A 22,006-nucleotide genomic window follows, 5' to 3' on the forward strand; every position below is an offset into this window, starting at 1 on the left:
CACCAGCAGGGGGAGCTGCAGGCACAGGGAGAAGCAGGTTCCTTGCCTAGCAAGGAGCGCAATGGGGGACTAAATCCCAGGACCCTGGGACCATGACCTGAGCAAAAGGCAGATGCTTAACTGACTGAGCCACCCAGGCATCCCAATGACAAGCTTTTAAGCAAGGTTGCGAATGTTCTAATAATTTCATATTTTTAAGAGAGCAATCTGGCAGCATGAGATAAAGAAAGAGACTCCCAAGATATCGGAAGAACTGGGATTCTTACTGTATGGCTCCAGTTAGTGATTAATGACTTGAAAAGGTGAAGAAGTGGAAAAGTAGAGGAGGCAGATCAGACAGGATTTCAAAGAGGATCAGAATAGCCAGCAAATGAGACATAGGGACTGAAGGAGGAAGAGTCTGGGTCAACCCTCTGACCACCATGCTCCGGTGGTGGGAGAATGATGTGATGACAAATGCTGCTGGTCAGGAAACTGGCAGGTGGAAGAAATAATGGGTTTTGGAGAATTGTCCATGAATTTACAGAAGAATATTTAGATGGAGATTTTCTTCCAGATATTAAGGAATTGGAACAAATAGGCAGTAGTAGATTGGCTCGCCAGAGTCCTAATGATTTATTGGCAATGAAGAATGCAGACTTACTAATTCACGCCTGGTCCCTGTTATTTCTTTGAATGGATACCTCAGTGAAGATATTACTGAGACTTGTGCCTGGTAAGATATTCAGTACTTCCATCTTTGAGAAATCTCAGACTGAATTACTTGGTGAGGACAAGATAATCTTGGAACTTTAGCTGACAACACAGGGCCAGCAATAATCCCAGGTCATAGATCTGGTGGGACATGGTCCCAATATAGTAACAATACTGTGTTATGGTAATGTCTATAGACAGGGAATTATTGGTTTAATTAATGTCTCTTAGCAGCCTGTGGTAAGTGCTGTAAAAATTGTGACAAAACATAGGTTGTGTTTGCCATAGTGTTTGTTATGCAAAGAGAATGAAGGGATATTAGCTCTGGAAAAGTCTTACAGGAAATTCATGGCCAATCAGTTCTAGAAATAAAATACTATATTTTGTCCTCAAGGAATTACAATTACCACGATGGCCACACTGAATTTAACAAGTTTCAATCCGGGCTCCTTCACGCTGGTGGGGATCCCAGGGCTGGAGCAGTTCCACATCTGGATTGGGGTTCCTTTCTTCGTTATCTACCTGGTGGCCCTTGCAGGGAATGGTATTCTTCTTTACCTCATCACTATGGACCACAGCCTCCATGAGCCCATGTTCTTCTTTCTCTCCATGTTGGCCTCTGCAGACCTCATATTATGTACCACGTGTGTGCCCAAAACCCTTGGCATATTCTGGTTGAAATCTCAGAAAATTACCTTTCCTGGCTGCCTTACCCAAATGTTCTTTCTTCACTTCAGCTTTTTTCTGGACTCAGCCATTTTGTTGGGCATGGCATTTGATCGTTACACGGCCATTTGTTCTCCTTTGAGATACACAAGTGTTTTGACACCTAGGACAATTGTCAAGATCATGGTGGGCATTGTTGGTCGGAGCTTCAGTGTCATTCTGCCTGTTGTTTTCCTGGTGAAGCGTTTGCCCTTCTGCAGGTCACGTATCATTCCTCACACATACTGTGAACATATAGGGGTGGCCCGGCTCGCCTGTGCTGACATCTCCATCAACATCTGGTATGGTTTTGCTGTGCCTGTAATGACCATTATCTCAGACCTGATCCTCATTGGTATTTCCTACTCTCTCATCCTTCATGCTGTTTTCCACCTTTCATCCAGAGATGCCCGACAGAAAGCTCTCAGCACCTGTGGTTCCCATGTCAGTGTCATTATCATATTCTACACACCAGCCATGTTCTCTGTCCTCACTCATCGCTTTGGTCACAATATCTCTCTCACCTTTCATATCATGTTTGCCAACCTCTATGTGGCAATCCCTCCTGCACTCAATCCCATCATTTATGGTGTAAAAACCAAGCAGATCAGGGACAAGGTCATCCTCTTTTTCTTTTCTAAAAGGATGCAGTGACCCTTGGCTGAGAATATGGAGAGAAAGATTGTGGAAAGTTAAGTAATCATATTGATTTAATAGCATTTCTTATGTAAATCAGTAGCAGGAAGTCCTCCAATAATGGAATCAATTCCTATGAACCTCAAGACCTTAATTCTGTTGGAGAAAATCACTGGTAGAATTACAGGAAGAGAGGTAAGGATTTTTCAAATCCCTAAAAAATGACAGACATCCGGTGCAAGAATCCTAATTTTCTACAATCAAAAACTTAAATGCAAAAAATGTTTACTTTTCCTTTGGTCCTTTTCTCCTGCTTCAATGTCCTCCTTAAATAAATTTTTAAAAAGAAAGAAAAGAAAAAATAGTGCTTTATTCATGGGCTTGTTTAGCACCCATTAAGCTCATAAAGTGAATAACCATCTTCATGCTAAAAATTCCCACATCTAAAGCCTTACTCCCAATTCTTTCTCTGTCCCACTTAGCTGACTCTGTATTTGGCAGCGTCTCCTGGTTATCCTACTGAAACTCCACAATCAACATAAACTAAAATTCATTTATTATTAATTATGTCCTCTGAATATCCTTTAAATTCATTCACATGCCATATTAAAATATGATCACTTTTCTCTCTCTTTCTGTGTCCTTGGTCTGTTTAGCAGCCTCATTTGAAGTTTGTTCACTCCAAGTTTTTCTCTACTGCATCCATTTTTCTACTCAGAAACCAGAGTGGTCTTACTAAACCCCAATTAATGAGGTCAATCCTTTACTTAAAAATCATTCAAGTTACCTATTTTGCTTGGAAGAAAACTCAAGTGCCCCAACATATCTTCAATGCCTTTTACAGCATGGCTGGTGCTAACCAGTTGTTGCTTGGTGTCACTGATCCACCTCTCACCCTTGCTCTCACTTTGGTTCACATGCCCTTTATGCTACAATCACCTTGTACGTCTTATGCTTTTTCAAACTACATTCTCTTTCCTTCTGGACTTTCACACATGCTATTTCCTCTGGAATTTGAAGCTTAGCTTGCACTTGGGTAGGAAAGGGAGTGAAAGGAAATATTTTTTCAATCCCCTTTTATTGTTCTAGTTCACACCCACCAGGATTACTGTAATTAAAAAAACAAGGGGGAAATAATAAGTGTTGGTGGGGATATAAAGATATTGAACACTGATGCTTTGCTGATAGGACTGTAAAATGTTGCAGCCTCTGTAGAATACAGATTGGCAGTTCCTCAAAAGGTTGAATATAGCAGCATTGTCAAATGAACCAGTCCTCCTCTTAGGTATATACCAAAAAGAACTGAAAACACGTTTGCACTAAAACTTGTAAATAAATGTTATAATGGCATCATTTATAATAACTCCTCAAATAGAAACCAGTCATATCAAATGCATATCAACTGATGAATGGATAAAACAAATATGTTCAATCTAAACAATGGAATCTTTTTCAGCCATAAGAAAGTATGAAGTTCTCATACATAATATCACATGGATGAAGCTTGAAAACACTATGCTAAGTGAAAGAAGCCAGACACAGAAGGCTGATATATTGTAGGATTCCATTTATGTCAAAAGTCCAGAACAGTCAAATCCATAGGCAGAAAGTCAATTAGTAGTGGCTAGACAACTGGGGAAAGGGAAATAACGAGTGACTGCTTGGGGAGGATGTGGTTTCCTTGTGGGATGATGAAAATGTTCTGGAATTAGATAATGGGGTGATTGTACAACATTGTAAATGTACTAAAAGCTATTGATTTGAACACTGTAAAATGGTTAAGATGGTGAATTTTTATGTTATGTGAATCCTACCTTAATCAAAAAATTAATAGTATATTCAGTATCATAAATAATATATGTTGAGCATAAAGCTAATGAGTGTATGATTTCAAAGTATTTGGTCCTACTCACTCACTGTCCTAGCTCCCACAAAGGCAGGATTTCTCCAGCACAGAGACCTCACTCTTTTGGATCTCTTCTGAGATAAACCAAAGATGCTTTTCAAGCTCATTCTAAGCCCAGTGTATCAGGCCTAAGAAGAGCTGCAATTAGTGGAGTGCTGAATGAAGAAAGACTCTTCACACTGAAAGCCAGGTATTAAATTTTCAGGAATTTTGCAGCAGGTCAACATCATATTGGCAGCTTGAAATCAGTTACAGTGGGAATATCTATACCTCAGGAATCAGCAAATGTACACACCAAAGCCCCAAAAGACAGTTGCTGAGCATTCAGTAGCACATCACTGCCTGCCGTCCCGTTGAGGCCCACCTCAGAGGCCTAAATGTGGCTCAGGCCATGACTTCAGTCCTTTTTAGGACTGCATTTGAACTTCACCCACTGTTGGGCTTTTGTCTTTTGAACTCTGATGTTTATGTCCATTTGGCCATTTTTTTTTGGCCCAAGACCCGTCATCTTCCTAAGCTTGGTAGTATTGTTGGGAGGGTGGTTAGCACATTGTTTTGTTGTGATTGAGATAGGCTCTTTTAGGTACATGGATTTATGCAGCAATAAGCAATAAAGTGGGAAGGAGAGACAGGGATAGGCACAGGGACAGCAGCCACCTGAGACTTACAGGGTTGAGTACTATGGAAGCAGAAAACCATTTATATTGGAATGTTGTGCTGAGCATGTGTTGCCTTGTAAACACTCATGTCATCAGTTTTGTCCTGAATACACACACAAACTGTTCTAAATCAGGAATAGATTATCACTATTCCCTTAAAAAGCTAGTGAAAACTGTGTGGTTTCCCATACCTGATTCTTACCACTAGGGCTATACAGTGAAGACTAGGTCAAAACCAAACACTGAAGATAAATGTATTTTCTCTGCTTTTTTCCTCCTTCTGACTCCCACTTCTTTCGGGGAAAGTTTCTTTGGAGTCTGATGAGAAATAAATCTCTCCAGGGAAAAGATGAGACACTTGTCTTCAACTCTAAACCCAGCCATGTGTTTGTCCTTCTGGAATTAGGTAAATCTGGAGATTTCTCGCTATCCTTAGTTATTTCACTATCATTGTAAATTAACTTCCCAAGACTTGCTCTTAGCCCAAGATGCCAAGATTTAGGTAAAAGTTATTCAGAAAACCCAACTCAGGGAAAACAGAAAAATATTTTCTCTATACCCCAAACATGCCAGGAGTCAGAGCACACAGCTGAAAAGGGAGTTCCATGGTTATGGAGCAAGGTAGAATTTCCTTGAAAATTCCTTTAGGTGCTTGTGAAGGAAGCGCAGACCCAGCCCACACTGCCTAGAATAAGGGCTGTGCAGACTGAGCACCCAGAAGTATGCCTGGTCACCCCCCATCCCAAAAGGCGGGGCATGCCTGATAAGAAAAAGCTGTGGCAGGACACCTCCCTGGGGCTGGATTTATCCTGATGGAAAAAATAAGACTTTGCTGTAGACAAAGTACGGGGTTTTGCTTTGTTTTGTTTTTAACCTTTGACTATAAGGAGTGTGGAAGCTCATACCAGGGAAGATAATCACCTTAATTACAGCAACACAACATATTTGTACAGCATTTTATAATTTCTAAAGTGCTCTTGCATCCGAGTTCTCTTTGGATACTCATACCACAACCCTGTGAAATATATGTTAAGGAGTCTGAAAAGAGGGTTGCTCAAGCACAGATTAAGAGGGTAGCACAGGACACATAGCATCCAAGCAGTTTGTGTTTGCAAACATCTAATTGTCTTGTCTTTTTTTTTTTTTTCTCCCAAATTACATACTTAAAGCAGTAAATCTCATTTCATTTGTGTAGATCAGGCTATCTACTATCATCAAATATTACCATTTGTGTTACAAGAGTGTGAAGGTGCTATTCTGTGAATAAAGTAAGGTAGAAGGGAGAACCTCCACATTTCCCTTATTTATACACAATTTTGGGATGAACTCTAATTTGTATTCAATATAGCTGTTGGGGAGGACACAGAGAGATCTAAAAGTCTGAATAGTAGATGGAGACGTATTCTATAAATCTTATATTTGTTTGGTAGAAATGGAAATGTGTTATTAAATACCAGAGAACCCTGTAGACACTTATTTTATTTTATTTTAAAGATTTTATTTACTTATTTGATAGACAGAGATCGCAAGTAGGCAGAGAGGCAGGCAGAGAGAGAGAGAGGAGGAAGCAGGCTCCCTGCTGAGCAGAGTCCGATGCGGGACTCGATCCCAGGACCCTGAGATCATGACCTGAGCCGAAGGCAGAGGCTTTAACCCACTGAGCCACCCAGGCGCCCTGTAGACATTCAAAATAGTAGCTTTTTGCCTATGGGTTTTCAAGAACATATTTACCTTTGAAATAAGGGACACATACAATTTTGGTCATCTCTAGCGAATAAGAATAGACTACTTTCATAACAAGTAAAGTCTATCCAAAATGACAACTTATCTGTCCTTTTTTTAAATAGGACTCTTCCTACTTACCTCTAAAAAACCACAAGAGTCATTTATCCTCGGCAACATTTCCTTTTCAAAGAAAACACAAGGGCCACTAGGTCACAAATCTGTTTGATCAGGATAACATTTCCTGACATAGCCACCAGGTACCTTGCAGAAGGGTATGGAGATCCTCGTGAGCAGCTCCTTCAGACCAGGGATACCAATGAGGATAAACACTTCATAACTGACAGTGGAATCATTGGGATAAACCATGCCTGAATCATGGTATGGAATTTTTATCACTTACCTGTTAAGAAGAGAGAACGTTTGAGAGCTAGCCTGTCACAATCAACTAGCAAGATCAAAGGGCTCAAACATCTGCTATGTAAAATCTCAGTTAGGAAGTTCCCTCCTACTCAGATTCCAAACATTCAAAACAAGATCAATACCCAACTTTTGTAGCAACATGGACAGGACTGGAAGAGATTATGTTGAGTGAAATAAGTCAAACAGAGAAAGTCAAGTATCATATGGTTTCACTTATTGGTGGAGCATAACAAATAATATAGAGGACAAGGGTAGATGGAGAGGAGAAGGGAGTTGAGGGAAATTGGAAGGGGAGGTGAACCATGAGAGACTATGGACTCTGAAAAACAACCTGAGGGTTTTGAAGGGGCGGGGTGGGAGGGTGGGGGAACCAGGTGGTGGGTATTAGGGAGGGCACAGATTGCATGGAGCACTGGGTGTGGTGAAAAAACAATGAATACTGTTACGCTGAAAATAAATAAAAAATTAAAAAAAAAAAAAAAGAATTTCAGGGGTGCCTGGTGGTTCAATCAGTTAAGAGTCTGCCTTCGGCTCGGGTCATGATCTCAGGGTCCTGGGGTCCAGCCCCGCATCTGGCTCTTTGCAGAGCAGGGAGCCTACTTCTCCCTCTTCCTCTGCCCCTTCCCCTACTCGTGCTCCCTCTCTCACTCACTGTCTCTCAGATAGATAAAATCTTAAAAAAAAAAAAAAAAAAAAGATTTCACAAAGATGCTCCTGAGGAAAATCCCGAGGCTGGTACTGTTTTCTCACAGAATGGTCATAATTTTAAAATGATAGTCATACAAAATTTTAAAGACTGTAATAATAAATTGTATTCTCTGATTAAATATTTTAAGATGGGGAAGAAAGTTATAAATTTTCGTAAAGCATATAAAAACCAAATAAAAACATTTTTTTAAATTTTTAAACAAGAATCCTGTTATCTGGTACATATATTTACCTAATCATCTATTGATCTTTTGATCAACTAAACACCTATTAATCACCTACAATGAATATAGAGATATCTACATGTGCATAAAAGGGAAAAGGAGTTCAAGACCTATAAAATAGAAATCCCACATATCAAGGTATAAGTTAGAGAACCGTGGAGCCAGTATGGTATTTTCTGTTTAATTAATTATTATCCACTGATTATAGACACCCTTCGTTTTGAAGTTTCGATAGTGAAAGATTTTAGTAAATTATGGACAGCCATCATCACAGGTAGGGATAGTGCTACTTGAGAATGGGTGGAGGTGGTTGTAAGGTTTTATAGGCGAGATAAACAGGACACCAGGCAAGGTAGGCACAAGGCAAGATTTATTTAAGGCACTCTCTGGCGAAGTTTCAGGGCTCAGGAGAAGGGGAGCCAGGAAAGTCCTCCGGGAGGAGGTTAGCACCCTCGGGCGAGATTCCTCGACTCTGAAAAGGGGAGTGGGGGAAGTCGAGCTGGGAGGGAGGTGGCAAGGGTCTTTTATCAGGCCAAGGCAGGGCGTGGGCTCACATCCATATATGGTAGGGTATTTGGTGATCAGAGGGTATGGGGTGGGGGGTCCTGATACTTCTGTTTCCTGCATAGGTATCGGGTTACCTATGGAGACGTGACCTGGGCATATATCCTTTTGGTGGGAGAGTCAAGGGTTAAGGAAAGTGGGGGGGTAGGGGGCTGGAAGATGGCTGGCCCGGTGGTCATTTCTATTGTTCCTCCTGCATTCCAGGAGCCTGCCAACCCAACAGTGGTTATAGCACACCTCACTCAGGATGAGACTCTGTATGAAATTTACCTAGATTATTCAAACATACTGTTTCTCTATCTCAGAGTTTTCTTTATTTATATATCCCAACTTCATTACTTTCCCCCCCCCGCCCAACTTCTTTACTTTAAAGAAGCATAATCAGAAATAAGTAACTTGAGGAAGTTGAAAACGTAAATCATAGATATAATTGGATTCTGCTACCAATTACTTACTGAAATTCCTTTAAAAATGGATTTCATAATTTCTTTCTTTGTTGGTTTTTAATTCTTTCAAGTTTTATCTCATACGTGTGCAAGCACTGAATAAAATTTGTAAACAAGAAAATTCTATCCTTTGGAAACATAATACTGTTGACTTTTCTCAAATCCTCCCCCCCCAACTCAGACAATTTTGTGAAACCCTCTACCTTGTGTTAAATGGGTTTCATCACAGAAAAGGTAACATATACTGGATACTATCCTCTTGAAAGAAAATAAAAATAAAATTTCCAACCCTGCCATCATTTGAAGATTTCATTTTTTTTTTTTAAGATTTTATTTATTTGTTTGACAGACAGAGATCACAGTAGGCAGAGAGAGAGGAGGAAGCAGGCTCCCCGCTGAGCAGAGAGCCCGATGTGAGGCTCGATCCCAGGACCCTGAGATCATAACCTGAGCTGAAGGCAGAGGCTTTAACTCACTGAGCCACCCAGGTGCCCCTGAAGATTTCATTTTTATTTTGAGACAGGGAAGAGGTAGGGGCAGAGGCAGAGGGAGAGAGAGAATCTCCAGCACACTCCATGCCCAATGTCTGCTGTTCTTTAACCTTTTTTCATCCTCGAGACTCCTAGTTTGTTACTTTGTTGCTCAAGATCTTTGCTGGTCCCTAGGCTGTGGTGTGATTCCTCCACTCAGTTTCCACCGACATCCTTGGGTTTCCTCTGACTCTCATTCTGTATTGAAATTTCATTTTATAAGCCTGTTGACCTTAGCAGGTTATGTCCGCTAGTGGAATACTGATACTTATTTCTGAATATCCAGGGTCTAGCATAAAGTCTGGTTTCTGGGCCTGACATATTATTCTTATCTTAATAAATGTTTGTTGTGTGAAAAAAGTGATCTTGAAATCTTTTGACAAATATCATGCCTGGTGCTTTCTGTATTCCACATGTGCAGGTGGCCACGCCTGTTGAGATAAGTTTCAAAGGGAGTGATTTAAGTAGAATTATAGTGGATTACCTTTAAGTGGCCCAAGTGGCTAAGAACTGCAGTTACCCTGCTCTACCCTTCAGTTCCTTATCCATATGTAGGACTACATAGGATAATCTGTGTTCCTTTTCCTATCAGCTATCTACACTGTGTAACAAGTTACCCCCAAAGTTAACTTAACAGTAAACATTGATTATCAGAGGCTCTGAGTGTAAAGACTTCAGGACTGGCCTACATAGAAGGTTCTGCTTTGGGTCTCTTACTGGTTATAGTCCACAAGTTACTGGGGTTGCAGACATCTGAAACCTTGGGTGGAGCTGGAGGGGCTGGTTCCAAGATGATCACTATAGGTAGTGCTGTTCATTATCAAAGAGGTTTCAGCTCCTGCCCACACAGGCTGTTTGAGTTTACTCATGGCATCAAGGCTGGCTTTGCCCAGAGTGGGCCATTCAGGAGAGAGAGCAAAGAGGAATCCTCAATGCCTTTTATGACCTAGCCTCAGAAAGCATGCATCCAACCGTATGCTGTTTTTTTTAGAGATGAATCACTGAGCCTAATCCATACTCAGTTGGAGGGGAATTAGGAACTACCCCCTGAAAACAGGAGTATAATAAAACTTGTGAACATCATAAAACTTGTGAACATATTTTAAAACCACCATACTTGTTTATATTTATAATCACCTGAATTCTTTATCTTTGTGACGTTTCCTCATCTCACTTGAGGGCCCCTATATTCACCCGGCTATCAGCATTAAAATACCCTAGGCTGTACGTACAAATCAAAATTGCACCATTGATGCTACTCAGAATAGCAACTATTTCCCAAAATACAGTATATGAATAAATGAAACATTTCTATAAAACAAGGCAGACACGTCCCCAAAGACAAAAGTAAATCGAAGGCAGCAATTAGATGCCACAGTTCTTTATTTTCCTCCCTACTAACCATGCTTGTCACAGGACATAAATTTTCCAGAAAAAGGAAATTGGGTGAGGTAGGAGTGTGAACTGACAGAAGGCTATAGAAATGTTACAACAAAAAAGAGATTTGGGGTGCCAAGTCAGTTGAGGGTCTAGCTCTTGATTTCGGCTCGGGTCATGATCTCAGGGTCCTGGGATCAAGCCTTGCATCAGGGTCTGGGCTCGATGGGAAATATGCTTGAGGATTCTCTCCCTCTCCATTTGCCCCTCCCCTGCTCATGCTTCCCTCTTTCTATCCCTCTCAAATAAATACATAAATCTTTTTTAAAAAGAGAGGTTTTCATGGGATGTACACTTCTGTAAAAATATTCTGCTTTAATCTGAGTTTGTGATATCACTATAAACTAATAAAGTGTTCCTTAAGATTCAGCAATGAGAACTATTTCTTTTCTTTTCTATATTATGCTATAACTTCAGGAAGACAATGACCAAAAACAATGTGTGAAGAGATGGGTAATTAGATTTGTAAACATACAGGTATACATTTCAGGCTTTTTCCAAATACAACATAAAATTATTTTCTAATTGGTGTTATACTAGTAACTTCATAAAATGCTATATAATAAATGTCATACAAATAGATGCTAATAATATTGATTTTACTACTGGTAATTGAGAATAGAGTTCTGAATGCCTACTTCGTGAGCAACCGTAGAAATCTAATACCCAACACCAGGAATAAGGTTCTTGTCATTGAGAAACTTGCCTTCTAGAAGCAGAAACAGAGAGCTAGACAGATAATTGTAATATAATGTGATTAAGGCTAAGGTAGGGGTAAACTCAAGGGAGAGTAAGGGGTGACTTTCCAAATAAGTGATGCTAGGTTTTAAGTTGAGTCAGACAGAAAAGGATAGGAAAGATATTCTAGAAAGAGGGACTACAATATGCCTAGGGATGATGCTTGCAAGATTATAATGTGTGTTTAGAACTCCAAATAGATTAGTCTGGAATTTAGGGTGTTTGGAGGAAAAGGGGCAGGAGGTGACACTGCAGAGGAAGTCAAGGGCTTGAAATTGTTTGATATTGTATGTGTATATTTATTTATACAAAAGGCTTTTTAAGGGGCACCTGGGCGGCTCAGTGGGTTAAGCCTCTGCCTTCGGCTCAGGTCATAATCCCAGGGTCCTGGGATCCAGCCCCACATTGGGCTCTCCACTCGGCAGGGAGCCTGCTTCCCTCTCTCTCTCTGCCTGCCTCTCTACCTACTTGTGATCTCTCTCTCTGTCAAATAAATTAATAAAATCTTTTTTAAAAAAGGCTTTATAAACTCTGCAGAAATGACGACCGTATCTCTGTTTTAGGAAGATGAGTATGGCTTGGTGGGAAAGAACTGAGATCTTCAGATCAATGAGGGTCCAATAGCAGAGATGACAAGGGATTGAAGAGTTGTGACAAAGAAGGAACGTGTTCTAAAAATATCTTAAAGTCTCTGTTGCTGGGGCTGGCAAGCATGTGTGTAGGGAGATTTACATGATGGTTCAAGTGTTTGATCAATAGGACTGATTCATGATAGCAAAGGCATTCTCTTTTTAGGCTTGAATCAGAAGAACATGTACTCTCTTTCATAGGTCTATTTGCGTTTTCATACTAAAATCACTATTACATAAAGTTATACAAATGATTGAATATTTAAGACATAAATGCAGTTACCTACAAAGACATGCAATTCCTCTCTCTCTCTCTCTCTCATGCACACACACACACACACACACACACACACACATTTCACTGCTGATCGCTTCAGCAGTGGTGGAGAGGGCATCTGCCGTTTCATAAGCCCCAGGGGACTCTTGTCTTCTAGAACAGGCAGTATCCTGGGCAGGCAGAGTCCTCAGGGACTCAGTCCACCTCGGCCTTGGGACCTCAGAGCCTCAGGAGCTACACCCCTGGGAAGTGCTTCCTGTGCAGGCCACAGCCACTGATTGGGTTTGTGGGTATGGTCTCTCAGGGGCCCACATGTTTTGAGTGCCCTGTCTGAAGCCCAGGAAGAGAAATAAGAGGACAGGTTGCTTGAGGGTGCCATTTCTGTGTATCTTTGGGCCTCACCGAGGGTCTAGGTTTGGTGAGTGTGGGGAAGCCAAGGGCAGAGCTCAGGATCCTGGGGTACCTAACAAAAGGACATACAGAGGACCCAGGAGGATGGCAAGGAGATGCTAAGACAAGACAGGGGTGGGCTCAATCCAGTCTTCTTTATGAAAGAGAGTCTGCAGGCCTGGGGGCCAGATTTTAAACAGTCTCAGGGGTTGGTAGGAGGATGGACAAATGGGGCAAATACAAACAAATAAGACTACTGGAACTTTTCTTCAGGACACGACTCAACAGTCTGAGAGCTTGGATCTGGAAGAGCAGACCCAAACTCTGTTTTCTGTGTGATTTGAAATTTTCTGTTACCGTGTGGGTTTCTGGCATCCGTGTGTATTTACAAGTGTTTCTAATAATGATGACATCACATAACAGTCAGCATCTATTGAGAGCTTAACACTGAGCAGAGGACTTTCCTTATGTAATCCCCACAAAAATTCTACGAGGAAAGGCATTTTGGACAGATCATATACCTTGTTTGGTATAATGATAAAATAGGCACTGATCGAATGCAAATCCGAATCTTGATTCTAAAATGCAGGTTCTTAAGAAGTAGCAATAATGTGACTTTGTGTACACTTTGCCTAAGATTTCCGTGTGTGTGTGTGTGTGTGTGTGTGTGTGTTTTATTTCACTCACTCATTAATTACTTTAGCCACTTATTAATTAAACTGTAACACATTAATTACTTTAGCCACTTATTAATTAAACTGTACTTTAAGGGAATGTAGAGTAAATAGAGGTGGGATAGGGAGAAATGTGGCAGAAGAAGGACAAAGGTCTCATATCCCACAGGAACTTAGGTGCAATGATTTAAACATTATTTTTCTATTCAACAATCCTTAAGTGTTTATAGAAATTAAACTAGAATAAAACATGAAACTCTGACTATGAAAATGTCTTTACACTCAAGACGGGTGGAAGATAGGCAAACATAGACAATAAATTATATGTGTTTCCATAGGACATAAGTACACCGTTCTGCGGGTGTGAATAAGAGAACCCAGTCTTGGAATTAAGAAAAAGTTTTCTGGAAGAATTTTCACCTCAACAGAGACAAAGGGGGTGGGCAAAAGTAAACAGCCTTATTTCTCTGGGTAAAACTTCTTGAGCAATGTTAATACAAATGTTTTCAAAGCCATGATCTTTTTATGCTAAATAGAAATGCCTTTAGCCCTTTTCTGGTTTAGCATGTTATTGGCTGCCAGTTTGCATGGGTTTATTTTCCTTTATTTAGCAGAGTAACAGAGATCTCATGATTTTAAATGTATTTTCAGAGAAAAGGCGTATATTCTTGTCCGGACTCAGCAACAACATTCAGTTCCAGATAGAGTCACCGAGCACTTTTTCACGGCCACTGTTGGGCAGCTACTGAAAGCATTACTGAAACAACAACAACAGCAAGGACAAAAGCAGGAAAAACAAAACCGACATGCTCTTTGCCTCTGTAGAGCCTGCAGTCTAGCCGAGAAAATAAGCAGTAAATGGGGGTGGCAAGTTTGGTGAATTTCAGAAAAGAGGAAATACGATTGGGAAATGGAATTTTCTAACATAGATCAGGAAGCCTGTTTGAGGGGACGTGGTATTTCCGTTGAATGAAAGGGGGCTTCATTGAGACCTGATGGATAAGTGGAACCTAGCACGGCTTGCAGACAGGAAGAGGGAAGGGATGCTTGTTCTAAAGTCAAGGAGGAAATAGGTGCAGGGTCTCAGAGTCAGGAGACTTTCACACTAGGGAGTGTGTGCTAGCTTACCTGTATTTAGAATGGCACACGTGATCTGTTTAGACTTTTATTTATCTGCAATGGCCGCTGTTCAGAGAAGTGCAGCATCAAGGTGCGGCCACTTACGGCCTCTCGTACCTCTTTGAATACCTTGCAGCGTGATAGCTCACCTGTAAGGAGTCGCAGAGGTCTCATTTCTCTTCATCACATGGCTTTCCAGTATCTCTGACCTCATTTCTGTTCATCTGCAGAGAAGAAGGGTGAGTCTCAGCAGATGCTTCAGTCAAAATTTGAGGAAATAACTAAAGACTCTAGTTGGAACCCTGGAAATAAAGTGGGAGAGGAATTTACCATATGTCTTCTATGGAAATTGTGTTTAACATACAGATTTTTAGAAAAAGCAGGACTTGGTTTTCTGGCAAACATTCCTGGAATGTAACAAGAAGACTGAAGAGGTAACAAGACCAGATTGTGGACACTTTGTTAGCTATGTTGAAGATTTTTAATTTTGATTCCAAAAGGATTAGATCAGTGTAGTCGATTGCACATGGGGATTTTAAGAGAGAAAAGCATAAATGCAGCTCAGGTTTTTGTTTTGGCTTATTTGGTGGATGATATTCCACTGGGAAATATTCTGTGAAATACTAGACACAGGAGGGAGCATTGGGTTTCTGAAGAAATATGATGGGTCTTAATTTTAATTTTTGAAAACTAAACTTGAGTGCTGTGAGATATCCATAAAAGGATATCCAGAATGGAGTTGAATGTATGTGTCTTGTGACATATAATAACTATAAATGATGCTGCTGAACTATAATATTTTCCAATTGTACCTCACTTTCTTAGTTTCTTTCTTTCTCTGCATGTGGTTAGATTGTTTTTCTCTATACTCAGGTCTATATAGAAACTAATTACTTTGACCCAGGGAACACTCAGTCATTACATGGAAATAAAATAGTATGCAAGTTGAAGATTCCAGAGTGATGAGTACCAGGAGTGTCATGTCTGGGGGGTCTGCCAGCCTGCCTGCCTTTCCCTCTTTCTCTCTTTTTTCCTTCCTTCCTCCCTCCCGCCTTTCCTTCCTCCCTCCCTCCCTCCCTATCTCTCTCTCTCTCTTTTTCTGTCTCTCTCTCTTTCTTTCTTTTCTCTCTCTCTCTCTCTCTTTCCTTCTTTCCTTTTTTTAAGTGGGGAATCACTCTTCAAGACATGAATATTGTCCTTACTAGTACTGGGAGGTTGTTCTTGGCAATTTATTCAGGTTCATTACACAAAAAATTGTTTTTCAGATACAGATTCTATTCTTCAGACCACACTGGCCATGTACAACCTGAGTAGCTACAACACAGAAGACTTCACCCTTTCGGGCGTCCCTGGCCTTGAGCAGTACCATGCCTGGATCAGCATCCCCTTCTGCTTTATCTACCTCGTGGCCATTGTGGGCAACAGTATCCTTCTCTACCTCATTGCTGTGGAGCGGAGTCTTCATGCACCCATGTTCTTTTTCCTTTCCATGCTGGCCACGACAGATGTAATATTGTCTACCACATGTGTCCCCAAAACTCTTATCATCTTCTGGTTTGGTCCCCAGAAAATAAGTTTCCCTGGTTGCCTCACCCAATTATTCTTTCTGCATTGCAGCTTTGTCTTGGACTCAGCTATACTCCTGGCCATGGCATTTGATCGCTACGTGGCCATCTGCTCCCCTCTGAGATACACCACTATTCTGACCCCCAAGACCATCATCAAGATTGCAGTGGGCATCTCTTTTCGAAGTTTCAGCATCATCGTGCCAGTTGTATTCCTACTCATACGCCTGCCTTTCTGCAGGACACGCATCATCCCACACACATACTGTGAGCACATAGGTGTTGCCCGGCTCGCCTGTGCTGACATCTCCATCAACATCTGGTATGGCTTTTGTGTTCCCATCATGACGGTCATCTCAGATGTGATTCTCATTGCTGTCTCCTACACCCTCATCCTCTGTGCGGTCTTCCGTCTCCCCTCCCGGGATGCCCGCCAGAAGGCCCTTGGCACCTGTGGGTCCCATGTCTGTGTCATCCTCATGTTCTATACACCTGCCTTTTTCTCCATCCTTGCCCATCGCTTTGGACACAATGTCTCCCGCACCTTCCACATCATGTTTGCCAACCTCTACATTGTTATCCCACCTGCGCTCAACCCCATTGTCTATGGAGTGAAGACAAAGCAGATCAGAGATAAGGTCGTACTTTTATTTTCTACCAAGTGTACAGAATAATGTTTCAATGTGCTGTGGGAAAGCTAACATCACTTTATAGGGGATATTAAGGTAGCAAGAAAGAGAGAAAGGCTATTTCTATTTACTTACTTGCTTGTTTTTAGAGAGAGAGAGAGAGAGAGTGAGCGAGCAAGTGTGGGGGTGGGGAGCAGAAGGAGGGAGAGAGAGAATCTTAAGTAGGCTCCATGCTTAGTGTAGAGCCAGAGACAGAGCTAAATTTCATGAATCTGAAATCATGGCATTAGCCAAAATCAAGAGGCAGGCACTTAACCAACTGAGCTACCCAGATGCTCCTAAAAAAAAGCTAATTCTATTTAAAGTGAGAAACTTTACAGGTCCTTTTGCATACGAGGAAAATGGCATGATCTATATGAGGAGATGGTTCTATGTATAAAAAATTCCTGATGACCTGATTATGTGTAGAATATGAAGTTGTATAGGACATAATGAGGAAGAAGATGTAAAAACAGAGAGCTGACATACTTTTTTTTTTTTTAAGATTTTATTCACTTATTTGACAGACAGAGATCACAAGTAGGCAGAGAGGCAGGCAGAGAGAGTGGGGGAAGCAGGGTCTCTGCTGAGAAGAGAGCCCAATGCAGGGCTCAATCCCAGGACCCCGGGATCATGACCTGAGCCGAAGGCAGAGGCTTTAACCCACTGAGCCACCGAGGTGTCCCAAGCTGACATACTTTAAATGGACAAAGCAATGCAAATTTGCAAACTGACATTTGCAGCCAATGAAAGGAAAAATGTGTTAAAGCAGAAATACAGAAGAAGAGAGACAAAAAGTGAAAATATCAACGAATAATTCATTATTAAGGGGATGTGTAGATGGATTGAGGAAATTTATGGTACTATTCAATACTTATTATTATTCATGGTGTGTGTCTACAGTTTCCATTCAATGTCCCAACACATGAAATCCTTCAGTTAAGTTCTGTGAGCAATGAGGTCTACCAGCAGTGCCGCACTGAGGAGGAGCGAAGCTTACATTTCTCAATGCCAGCATTGTTAGCCGTGGTGCTTGTGGAGGAGTGTAGTTTCTAGCCTCCAAAACACACTGAGGAAGGGAGCTGCAGAGATAGTGTCAGCTGATCTCGAGTCAGTTCACTGGGGACAGTAAAGTAGACATTTAACTCCACTGGATGGGAGGCTGTGGGGCCCTTAGCTATGGGTGTGTTTCCTGAGCTGGAGAAAGAATCAATTACCAGACATATCAGTGCAGCACAGGGGGGATCAGCAGAGGAACGCTAGAGGAAAGTGATAAGTGATAAGATACATCCAATTGAACAAAGATTTCACTGGAAACAACACTATATATCATATTTGAAGAAAGATCTATACAAGAAATCTTCATTTATTGACAATTATCTATCGATTTGGAATGTTTGTTGAGTATCCACTGTACTGCAATAAGGTTCAAAGTATTTGGAATATTAAGGTTAATACAAAAAACTCTGCCATACTTCTATGGAGCTCATATTCTGAGGAGAGAGATTCACAAGAAACAAGAAAACAAATTCTTTACTTTCAAAGGGTAATGTAACTGATAGAAAAATGAAGTGAATACAGTGATGCAATACAAGTGGGTAACAAGGACAGTAGCAGAGAGTGGACAGCATAGGCAAAGGCCCTGGGGCTGGAAACACCGTGACATGACTGTGGACAGAACAGAGATCAGTGTGTCTGGAGCACAGCGAGGTGGGGATAAGAGAAGAAGGAGGTGGATCATGGCCAGGTCTTGTGGTACTGGAATCAACCAAACTTCATTTTAAGAGGAGGAAACTGAAGCCTGCAGAGTGATTTTTCCAAGGCACACCGCAAGGCAGTCATAAATGCAGAGCTAGAACAAAATCTGCAAACCCCCAGTTCAGAGATTTTCCTACTCAACAGAACCTCACTCTTGTGAAAACAACTTCAGAGGGAAGAAAAAATATGTAAGAATATCAGAGACTGTTTTTTGTTTTGTTTTCTGTTGGTGTAGTCCAATTGTCTCAAATTAATCCCCATTCTACTAAATGAGGATTCTGCTCTATGTACCAGCTTGCTAAATGTGCTGACAAATATGACCCCTATTCTCTTCTGAATATTTCCCTCCTGCTGAGAACATGGAGGAACCAAGGGTCAATATTTTTAAAAGTTTATTGAAGGAACCTAAGTAAATATATTCTGAGGTAATTGATAGCTACATCCTCATTTCATTGTGGTAGTAAGTCAAACCCGTGTTCACCAACATGCAGGAATTACTCCTGTATGATCTAGAACAAGCAACACAAGCAGCAGTTGTCTTCTGCACAGTGTTTACTTTCTCCCACCCTTTTTCTTTGGCCCATTTATTTGTTATATTTCTGCCGTTCCTCTCCAAGGGGATTCATTTATTTCTATGGCCTCTTTGCTTATAACTCTATATCCTCATGTTCGTATATGATCTTTCTGATAAATCCTAGTGTCTGCATTCCTACCTACTGGGGCCAGTATTAGGATTAAACAAATAATGTAGATCCTGTGCTTATCAGATTGTAAAATGCTAATCTAATGTTAGTTGTTAGGTTAATATTCTACTACTTACCACTGTCATTCTCATCTGGGAAGAGAATCTCATCAACATGTTTAACTCTGAGCTCATGATTGTCATATAAAATCCCTCTTCCACTGGAGGGTGTTATGCTAAGTGAAATAAGTCAGTAAGAGAAAGACAAATATCATATGATGTCACTCATTTGTGGAATTTAATAAACAAAAGAGATGGACACAGAGTAAAGGAAAGAAAAATAAAAGAAGATGAGAATAGAGAGGGAGGCAAACCATAAGAGAGAAGGCACTATAGGAAACAGACTGAAGGTTGGTGGAGGATGGGATGGGTTAAGGGATGGGCATTAAGGAAGGCACTTGATGTAATGAGCACTGGGTATAATATGCAAATGATGAATCACTAAATTCTAGCCCTAAACTAATAATACAGTATATGTTAACTAGATTGATTTTAAATAAATAATTAAATAGGAAAATAAAATAAAATTCCCCCTCCACTTTAGTGTTTATAGAAGTTGAAAGCAGATTAAGCCTGGTGTTTCTCTTCTCTCAAGGTCAAATCTAGTGCCCCCAGCTGCCATGGCTCTTTTTGATGAGACTGGCTGCAAACATTCTGTTCTCATGTCAGACCATGGATGACATTCCATGTTCTAGTTGGATTTAAAAGAGAATAGTTACACAAATATCAGCACTAACTTTGTTACATATAAGTAAGACAAAATATAAGTTGTCTGTATCTTTTTTTTTTGCAAATTTCTCTCCTTTATATTAACTATGAGATATTAAAACCATTCCATTAGAGGAATTGAAGGGTCTTACCTTTCCATCCTCACAATTTAGAGCTGTATCCTGCAAATAGGGATCCATGAATGTGTCTCTAAACCCTCTGAACCCTCTCTTCCATATGTCACCATTGTTTAAATGTGTGTGATTTCATTTGGTGTCTCTTAGATTTTAGTGCTACTCACTTCATCATCCTGTTTACCCCATATTAGCCAGACATTTGCGTTGTATACCTAGACCTGATTGTACACATGTGTTTTATTTTATAAGCCAATGACAACTAGATCTAGTTATTGTGTTCAGGAGAATAATGTAGGTTTTATAAAAAATAAGTAAAGGAATGCATTTACAATGTCTCTCTTGGAAGAAAGAAGGGAGTTGGAGATTTTACGCCTTGCACCTGTCATTTTGAACTTGTTTTAAAATACATGTGCATTTTTTAATGTGATTATCTGTTTTTTGTGTGTTGAGTTTGAGTTTGCGAAGACATGAACAGATACTTCTCCAAAGAAAACATGCAAATGGCTAACAGACACATTAAAAAATGTTCACCATCACTAGATATCAGGGAGATTCAAATCAAAACCACATTGAGATACCACCTTATACCACTTAGAATGGCCAAAAATAAACAAACAAACAAACAAATAAAAAAACCAAGATAGTAAACAACAAGTGTTGGAGAGGATGTGGAGAAAGGGGAACCCTATTACACCGTTGGTGGGAATGCAAGTTGGTGCAGGCACTTTGGAAAACAGTGTGGAGAATCTTTAAGAAATTAAAAATAGAGCTACCCTATGACCCTGCAATTGCACTACTTGGTATTTACCCCAAACATGGAGATGTAGTGAAAAGAAGGGCTATATGCACCCCAATGTTCATAGCAGCAATGGCCACAGTTGCCAAACTGTGGGAAGAACCAACATGCCCTTTAACAGATGAATGGATAAAGAAGATATGGTCCATATACACTATGGAGCATTATGCCTCCGTCAGAAAGGATGAATACCCAACTTTTGTACCGACATGGATAGGACTGAAGGAGATTATGCTGAGTGAAATAAGTCAAGCAGAGAGAGTCAATTATCATATGGTTTCACTTATTTGTGGAGCATAAGGAATAACAAGGAGGACATGGGGAGATGAAGAGGAGAAGTGAGTTGGGGGAAATCAGAGAGGGAGACAAATCATGAGAGACTATGGACTCTGAGAAACAAATTGAGGGTTTTGGAGGGGAGGGTGGTGGGGGGTTGGGTGGTGGGTATTAAGGAGGGCACGTATTGCATGGAGCACTGGGTGTGGTGCATAAACAATGAATCTTGGAACACTGAAAAAATATAATAAAATTTAAAAAATAAAATAAAATAAATGTGCAATGATTTATAGGTCATAATTTCAGTTCAGTAACATTCACAAAGTACAGGTTATAGGGGAAAAATGCATAGAAATTGACAGTACTGATATGTAGTAAAATACTACCTATGCTGCTTACAATCAGAAAGCTTATAGATTGGCAAAAGAACATATCACCTACATAGATATTTTGCGCGCTAATCTCATGCATTGCAATGAGTAGAATAGGATGTTAAAGAAGCACAAAGGAAGCACACCCAACCATTCCCCAGATGCAAGGAAAGTTTCTGGCAAAGTTAATTTCTGTGATGGTGTAGAAGAACACAAGGCTGTTGAGCCTTAAGAATAAGGGAACAGGAAAAAAAAAAAAAAGAATAAGGGAACAGGTGATCCCAGAGTCTCAGGATTAAATCCCGCATCAAGCTCCCAGTTCCATGGGGAGTCTGCTTCTCCCTCTGACTTTCTCCCCTCTCATGCTCTCTCTCTCTCTCACTTTCTGTCTCTCAAATAAATAAATAAAATCTTAAAAAAAAAAAAAAAAGAATAAGGGAACAGGACCTGACAGCCAGAGGGGATTGCCTGAGCCTAAGCAAGAAATCATGTGTTTAAAAAATCT

General features: G+C 40.5%; 2 protein-coding genes across 2 annotated transcripts; both read left to right on the top strand.

Annotated features, from left to right (window-relative positions):
- Positions 1–1,080: 1,080 nt before the first annotated feature.
- LOC308350157 (olfactory receptor 52H1-like) lies at positions 1,081–2,052 on the top strand (the record flags this gene model as incomplete). Its single annotated transcript, XM_080815160.1, has 1 exon — positions 1,081–2,052. The coding sequence occupies exon 1, from the start codon at positions 1,105–1,107 to the stop codon at positions 2,050–2,052; it is 948 nt and encodes a 315-aa protein (XP_080671286.1). The 5' UTR covers positions 1,081–1,104.
- Positions 2,053–15,777: 13,725 nt separating this feature from the next.
- LOC308350100 (olfactory receptor 52H1-like) lies at positions 15,778–16,719 on the top strand (the record flags this gene model as incomplete). The annotated part of the gene is made up of 1 exon (XM_080815104.1): positions 15,778–16,719. One exon carries the CDS (start codon positions 15,778–15,780, stop codon positions 16,717–16,719), a length of 942 nt encoding a protein of 313 aa, XP_080671230.1.
- Positions 16,720–22,006: the final 5,287 nt, after the last annotated feature.

This window comes from Martes martes, assembly GCF_963455335.1.
Source record: "Martes martes genome assembly, chromosome: 10".
NCBI classification, from domain to species: Eukaryota; Metazoa; Chordata; class Mammalia; order Carnivora; family Mustelidae; genus Martes; species Martes martes.